Genomic DNA, 8,620 nt, shown 5'->3' with positions numbered 1-8,620 from the left:
TGAAGAACCAGATATTTAAGTCGCTTGCATTTAGCCATCACAATCTCGTCCAGTCTCATTCTAACTTTACTTTTCTTATGTTGGTTAAACATGCTTTGCATATATTCTAGTTTGCCGCTACCATGGCTGAAGCAAGATTTTCACAAGGAGATTCAACAAATAAAAATGTAAAATATGTGAAGAAGCTAAGAAGATTCAACATCTAATATGTATACTTAGAAAAAAAATTAACATTATATACAAAGTGTAATTTTTGGCGAAAAGGGTTTGGCTAAAGCCCCTTTCCCCACCTAGCTCTGCCCCTGGCTGCTACTTATCCTACATTAGGAAAGTGAGAACATTTTGCTAATTATATCAGTGACATAATAAAAAGGGATAAAGTTTTAGTATTGCTGCTCTCCATCATGCCACAAGTCATAAATGAAAATATATCTTGTCTTAACTGAACAGCATGAGTCATTTTATTTATTACTAGCATGTCCTAATACTTTTTCTCTGTGAACAAGCAAGAAGCAAAATAATCCTCCTCAAGTGATCTTTTGAATATTTAGTGTTTTGGTCTTGGGAGCTATTTGACCTATAAGCAGACTAGAGTTTGTATTCTTTCACTCTTGAATCAAGAACGCACCTTAAGGTACAGCCAACTCAATTTCTTGGTTGTTCAGAGCATACTTTCAAATTGATATGAATTTAATAATCGTAAAACACCAGTCTATTTCTTGAATATGATTTCTTATAATCAAGCCACCTGTCTGGTTGTTTTTGTTTGCTTTTACGTAATTATATGTACATTAATTGTTGTTGCCATTTAACAATCTTCCCTTCTGTACAACATTCATGACCCTCTTTCTCTTTGTCTGAACTCCATTATATTATAATTAGTCTTAGCAGCCATGACGTACGTGATGACATTGTTGAGGATAAATTCATTATTTCTCTTGTAAGGAACACTTCTTTTTACTTCTTTTCTTCCCCATAGTTTATCCAAAATATGGGACCCTAATTTGCTTTTCCTGCTTTAACTTTCCTCAGGAAGATGCTTCTTTTTATTATTGAGTTCCACCTAAAGTTACTGGAATCTTGCTTGTATTGTTAAAAAGTGAATATCTATGCAAGAATCATAATCACCATTCTTGCTTTATAAACCATCAAACACCTCCTTCACCATTGCCCAATTCTAACATGAAACTCATAACTTAATTAAAAGGATAGCTAAAAACAGTGAATTTTACAAACAGAACATGGTCACCACCAATTTCATGCCACTACTTACTTGCACTAAAACAGACTCACACTGAGAGAAAACCATCTTATTCTTATCATTTTCACTTTCCTCTCCCTCACCTATACAAAGGAAGGGGAAAAGTGATAATGAGTACAACCATATAGCAAAAGCTAGGTCCTCTAGTGGAGCTTGTTGGCAAGATTGCACTGCTTTCTGATCTCACCCTTTGTTCCAGTAAGAGGATTGTTCTCAGTAAGAATAGTGATGGCTCTTGCAAATTCCTTGAAGAAATAATCTTGGCTCTTTGCCATTTTCTTTACATAGGGCTTAGTCCTCTTGTCCATTGCTAGTTGGTGGTCAACTAACATCAAGCCCTTGTTCTCCAATATGTTTCTGTAGTAGTTGTTGTCTAGCTTCATTGGTGTGCCTCTGTCATTTCTCACATATTGCACAGCCTTTGGGTCTGGGATTGGGTCAGGACATTTCTTGAGCATGTGAGGAACATGGTCTGGGTTGAGTTGAGGGTCTACTTCTGGATACAAACGGTGAACCAACTTCACACAGTGTGTTCTTCCCACACTGTGAGCCCCTGTTCAAGACCAAATGACACAAAATAAGCTTTGATTTTTTCACTCAGATAACAATTAAAAAAAGTACCAGTGTACTAAGCTCCCGCTATACAAACAACTATGCAAGGGTCAGACCACGTTTGGTCTATTGTACGAAGTCTTAGACTGTTTCCATGACTTGAAACAATGACCTTATGGTCCCGTGAACACAACTTTTACCGTTGTGCAAGGCTCCCCTTCACAGTCAAATACCAATAGAACCAAGAAATTTGAAGTGCTCTCTTTTTGTTTGTTGGGGTTTGGGGGGATGTCTACAGTACCTAGCAAGGCAACAACTCCAGGAGTGTTGATACCAACATTGGCAAACCTCTCAAGAACAACACTCATGCTTTCATTGTGGTCTGGGAGGTGTTGCTCAAGAATGTCTGCTCTGCTCTTCCTTCCATCTCTTCTTCCTGTTTTGAGCGGGACATATGGCCCTCCTAGCTGTTGTACAAGTCCATTACATATCAGTAGATAGGAGTACAATTTAACCAAGCCACTTTTAAAAGCCAAAAAAGGAAACACAGACAAATATCTGAACTTGTTAAACACACATATATGGATAAGTCTTCTCCATGTGTCTTCTCTTTAATATGAAATGACAAGAACTTGAGTCATACCCCCAGAGTAAATGTTTGTTCAAAGTTGGAAACTTTATGAACTATTGACTAGAGTAAATCCAGATCTACTACTACAAGTACACACAGAAATAAAGGAAACAAACACTTTAAGAAAGAAAATTTCTTAAAAACTTACAGCAACAATGCCATCTCTACCAGACAAAACAAGAATATCAGCACAGGAAACAACACCAGGGCACTCCCTTTCTACAGCTTCCTTAATAGTTTCAATGTATCTGAAGTTTCTCATACCAAAACTCCTGTCTGTTTCCTTCTCAGACAGCATCCTTCTTGTTGAGTCCAGCAACAATGAAGCATCACACGACTGCAGAAAAATAAATGTTCAGTTGTTTGTCATATGTTAATTTAACATCTTCAAAAAGGGTGGCTAAAAAAAAAAAAGAAAAACAACATAGATTTTTTGTACCTCAACAAAGCAGTCATGGAAGATATTTCTGAGCCAAGAAAATGCAGTGTTCTTGTGGCGTTTGTAGAGAAGCTTAACTTGTTCTCTGATAATATCTTCAGCTTGAGGGCAAGTGTCCTTGTAGTAGTCCATTACAAGGCCAGAGTTGTCCTCTGCAAAAGCAGAGACAGCTGAAAAGAAGAGGATAGCAAAGAAAAAGAGAACTTTGAAACCCATTTTTTCTTTACTCAGAAGAGACAGTAGTGAGACTAATGGTCACTAGACCTTGTTCTTTGGATGATCCTTAGCTACCTTCTTAAATAAGGAAAAAAGTGCTGAATTGCCAACAAGAAGTGACTTTTTTCTTTCCATTTTTGTAATGGATTAAACTTTTATTTACACTGATTGATAGTACAAAAAAATAGCATAATGTTATTATTTTTGTATGTTGTAATAAGTAATTTGTCTAATTTTTATGTTACTAATTTTATTTTTTTCTGAACGATTACCTTTCATTATCTTAAAGTGACTTGATAATATATTTAAACAATTTTGTAATAGATATTTTAAATTCGATGGAGCTGATTCATTTTGTATTCGTGGAGGCATTTATTGATTGCTGCCAGCATGTTGCCATACTTTTTCTTTACTCTAGTCCCAAAAAAAAAAACTGGGAGAATTTTCGGATCCAAGAAACAAGAAATACAACTAGAAAGACCAAAACTATTTGAATATTAGTACTCTATATAAAACTTTCCTCTAGTATTTGGGTGTAAATTTGATGAGAATTTGTACAGAAGACTTCTTGAATTTATGTATTTTCTCCTTTCATGCTGCCTGTTACTTTAGGCTTCACTTGGATACTTTCCTATCTTTCAATGATGAGGTCTTGGTCTCAACTCCACCATTGAATTTCCTTCCACTTTAATATCTTGTAATAATAAAACCAGTACTTTATTACTACTAGATTATAGATTCTATCCAGGAAACTTAGATCCGGATAATAAAGTCAGAGTACAACCAATAAGTTAGAAGTGTATATGATATTCTTTTCGGTACCATTTGTCGTCTTCACGGAAGACAGTGCTTGAAAGCAGGAGGTATGATCACATGATGTAGCAGTAAATTATAAACAAGTAAAATATCAAAATAGTAGTATTATTATGATGAAAAATTCTACAAGTACCACTTTATTAACAAGTTGCCTGGTGAGTGGTGAAGCACAATCGAAGGAGGTAGGATTACCACCGAGAGATATGAGAGAAATATATTAGAATTTTGGGTTCAAATCCTAAAAATAAAAATATTCCTAATAAAGAGCAATAGAGCATCTTTCATTTAAATAAGTTTAATCAGTTAATTTTGAATAACAAATAGTTTTCTTTAACAAAAGGTTTGATCACATGATGACCTTTGTTTCTTCTTCTTATATGGTTGTTTACCCAATAAATGGATAGAGTTAAATTTATACGCGGTTCCGAAGATATGTGATACAACTTAATACAGAACGCTAAGATAAAATAAAAGGATGAATATAGGTTGGAGAAAACGTAATCCAGGCAAATCAATTATGAACAGTGAATTTAGGATAAAATAGAATCAATGTCCGAGACTAGAAAGATCACTATTTTCTCATAGAGGAAATAATACAATTTGTGACAGTCTAAGTCCCCCAAAAAAGGATCCATATAAGAATGATAAACAAGCCCTTTTATATTGAAGGGGTTTGGCTACAAGTATAATAAAATAAACATTCAGTGGGAGACCCATGATAAATCAGCTTTTCCATAATTTCTGCCAAGATTTTCTCTAGTGGGATTACAATGGCTTTTGTCTGCGAGCTCGATCTTGCTTAGAATCCTCGATCTTGGTCCGAGCTTGATTTCGGCTCGAACTCGTGATCTTGGTTCGAGCTCGATCCCGGTTCGAGCCCTCGGATGGATTCCAGGTCGATGTAGGTGGTTTTTGGATTATCAGCACGATAGATCTACCCGCGCCATGGTTCGATTCTTGTTCGAGTTTGATTATGATATCGATCTCAACACGGGCCGGCCTCCCCGGGCTCTAGGTTAGTTCATGCCCCCCTTCGGGATCTTACTTCGATATACCACCCTTCGAACCGTACCGGACATGCCAAGGCTGAAATCCATTTCGACCGTATACAGATAGTCCCCTCGTTTCTCAGAAAAAAAATATGACGAGAAACGATATGATTTTCAACGGCTCGATCGGATTATATCTTGTTGATTCCATCGAGTTCGACCATGACGCACATGATGGACGTCGTGTCGGTTTAGTCTTTTAAGGAATTTAATGCATTTCAGGCGGTGGTCGGCCACTGCTGATAATGAACCGCCGTCGCTTTGAACCTATAAATAATTCTCACCTTTACCTTTTACCATTTTGCATCTTCTATCTTCTAAAATTTTTCAATTTCTTCTTTATACTCTCCAGCCTACCAAAAAAGCTATGATTTCTTTCCGAAAAGACCCCTCAATTCTACCAAATCTTTATCACTTTCTTCTACTCTTTATTTTTGAATTCAAAAATGGCGAAAATATCGCAAACCGTTCCTCAGAAAGAGAAAGCTTCATCTTCACATTGTGGCGCCGATGAGACACCGACGGAGCCACTGCCAGAGGAGTGTGTCCCCGAGGCGTGCGTCCTTACTTCAGATTTTAATATTGATAAAGGTTCATCGGTCCCTGGCCGGTGTGAGCCGGTATCGAGATACATGTGTTCGATCACTGAGAAGCACCTCGATCTGGTAAAGAAGGACTGTAATTGGGGAAAAAAAGAAGTGATAATACCTACCCCTGACGAAGATATCACTTCTCACGTGAAAGGGTTTTTGAACGTATATACTCATCCTTTCACTTTAGGTCCCCTCGATTCCGTCGTTATCGACTTCTGTCGACAGTATCAGGTAACCTTAGGCCAGGTCCATCCTTCTTTGTGGCAGATCATTATTCTGATCCGATATTTCGTGAGCAAAATTGAGGGGATGTCGTTCACCCTCGATCATCTTATCCGGATGTACCATCCCCGACTTTTTTGGGGAGGGTTAATAAAACTCCAGTGTCGAGCTACCAAGGCTTTGTTCTCGAGTATTAACGAGGACAGAGACCGGGGTTGGATGAGCAGGTTCGTTCGAGTAAGGACTTCGGACCTGATCCCGACTGAAAAGATGCCCTTTCCCGAGGAGTGGAATTTGAAACGTAAGTGTGATTTTGTTGTTGCTTCTATTTTGTTCTTTCATTTGTTCTCTTATCGACACTCCTCTTTTCATGATGTAGCGATTCTCTGGATGCCCGGAGCGGTTCCCGACCTCAAGAATTGGGTACGGGATCTTGTTTTGACTTCCACATACGCAGAACGCTCATGGCGTGATTTGTCTAAAGGTCGGTGGGAGGCCAAAAATCATGGTAAGCTCATTTCTCGGACTCTGACGAGGCATTTCTCGATATTTTTTATAAAGTTTCCCATATGCAGGTTTGGGTAAGGACGCGGTCTTGATACCTCTGTCTAATGAGGAGGATGTCTTGACCTTCGTTCCAAAGCCGGTGAAGGAAAGTAAAAGGAAGAGAGCTTCGTTGCCCGACTATCCAAAACCGAAGAAGAGGACGGCTCATAAGCCGAACAAGAAAGTTATTCCTTTGACCGTAGAATCGGTTTTGCGCCTAAGGGATGAAGAAAAACAAGAGGAAGAGGATAATGAGTCCACGCTAGCGATCCGGACGAAGAGAGTTACCGATGCTTCAACGCCAGCTGGATCGATGATGCCCCATGGGGCTCCGTTTCGAACTGAAAATATACCGGAGAGAGGTTCTGGTAGAGTCCTCGAACTATCGGATGTCGAAGACGCCTCTCATCAGAACCAGCCGGCAGGGGTTACACTCGAAGAGCCCTTCGAACCCCTCCAAGCCGAGGGGAATGCTCCGAGCGAGTCACTCGGGGCAGCAACGATCGAGGACTCGCCTACCTTTCCCGCTTTTTCCGCAGGGGTGATTCGGGAAGCTCAAGCTCTGGGGGCCCTCGATCTAGGTAGGCCTCACGATGAAGAGGATCCGTTTCGTGACCTATTTACTGGTATCGAGGATGTTGCCAGTGCCGGTGATGAATCGGATCTTTTTCACGGTTTGCGGCAGGCTTTGAACCAGGTGAGTCTTTTTTTAAAAAATTTTGTTGGTATTGCCTTTATGTTCATCTTTTATTAACTTCGCTTCTTGTTCCTTCGTAGGTTGCGGCGGTCCATCGAGAACAATTTTCTCGTTCCTAGAATGAGCTACATTGATACACGGCCGACCTGAAACGTGCTACCGATGAGAGGAACTCTCTCAAACTTTCCTTAGGGCAGAGAGAGGAGGAAATAAAATATCTCCGGGCCGAGCTGGCCAAGGCTTATCGAGACCAGGATGATTTGTCTGAGCAGATAATGATGCTTTTGAAAACCTATGGGTTCGATACCAGAACGGTAGCTAACATTTCGGTCTCACAGCTGCAGCAAAAAATCGAGATGATAGGGAAGCTGCGTGAGGAGGTCGATGTGATAAGGATGGAATCCTTGCGGTGGAAAGAAGGTATGGACCACTTTGCTGCAGAAAAAGAGACTGCTCGAGCCCAGTTATCATCGTCTGAAACCAAACTTCAGAAAATGAAGGAAAAAGGCCTGGTTCAAGCAAGAAAAATTGAGGAGCTCGAGGCTCGGTTGGCCTCAGTACTCGCCAAGGCCGAATACGATGCTGAAATGGAAAAGACTTATGCGGATGCGCTCGTGGCCATCTATCGGGATGATGCTAAAGCTGCCCAAGTTCAGGCAAGAGAGGCAGCCGAATCTGCCAATGGTCGGGCGCATTGGGTCGCCGAACTTGCTAAGTACCGATCCAGGGGAGAAACTCTCGAGGAGATTCATGCTCGTGGCATCGATCTCACGGGAGAGATAAAAAGGGCAAAAGAACTCGAAGTTGATGCTGAAGCTCTAGTTTCCGATGATGATGACGACGACGATGGGAGTAAAAGCGAATCCGAGAACGGGGGGAACCTGATAAAGAAGAGACTGTTCCCGTTTAAAAAAAAAAAATTGTCGCCACCTATGTAGGTAAATTTTGTGTATAGGCATATCTCTATGTATTAAACCACCTAATCAAACTTGAAACTCGTGGTCTCTGCAACCGAGCGAGCGTTTATTCAAACTTGGGGCGATGTAGCCCTTTAGACTTATTAATTGTCAACGATTCGATTTTGAAGAGAATATAGCCCGTGAGCGTGATGGTCGAGCGAGTGTTTGCTTGTGCTCGAATTGATGTGGCCCGTAGGCTATTTGGTCGAAATGAGACCGTAGGCTTGATCGAGTGAATGATTCGAACTCGAATTAATGCAGCCCGTAGGCTATTTGGTCGAGTGAGTGTTTACTCGAAATGAAAAAATAGCCCGTAGGTCTGGTCGAGTGAATGATTCAAACTCCAATTGATGCAGCTCGTAGGCTATTTGGTCGAGTGAGTGTTTGCTCGAACTCAAAATGAGAAATAGCCCGTAGGCCTGGTCGAGTGAATGATTCGAACTCGAATTGATGCAGCCTGTAGGCTATTTGGTCGAGTGAGTGTTTGCTCGAACTCGAAATAAAAAATAGCCCGTAGGCCTGGTCGAGTGAATGATTCGAACTCGAATTGATGCAGCCCGTAGGCTATTTGGTCGAGTGAGTGTTTGCTTGAGCTCAAAATGAAAAATATCTCGTAGGCCTGGTCGAGTGAATGATTCG

General features: G+C 40.4%; 1 protein-coding gene across 1 annotated transcript; it reads right to left on the bottom strand.

Moving 5' to 3' along the window:
* Nucleotides 1-1,106: 1,106 nt before the first annotated feature.
* On the bottom strand, nucleotides 1,107-3,376 carry LOC107821570 (peroxidase 42). The gene is made up of 4 exons (XM_075234787.1): nucleotides 2,884-3,376; nucleotides 2,593-2,781; nucleotides 2,115-2,280; nucleotides 1,107-1,814 (listed from the first exon to the last, which is right to left on the bottom strand). Exons 1-4 carry the CDS (start codon nucleotides 3,097-3,099, stop codon nucleotides 1,405-1,407), a joined length of 981 nt encoding a protein of 326 aa, XP_075090888.1. The 5' UTR covers nucleotides 3,100-3,376; the 3' UTR covers nucleotides 1,107-1,404.
* Nucleotides 3,377-8,620: the final 5,244 nt, after the last annotated feature.

This window comes from Nicotiana tabacum, chromosome 17 (genome assembly GCF_000715075.1).
Source record: "Nicotiana tabacum cultivar K326 chromosome 17, ASM71507v2, whole genome shotgun sequence".
Classification (NCBI taxonomy): Eukaryota; Viridiplantae; Streptophyta; class Magnoliopsida; order Solanales; family Solanaceae; genus Nicotiana; species Nicotiana tabacum.
This window is presented reverse-complemented; position numbering and strand designations above follow the sequence as displayed.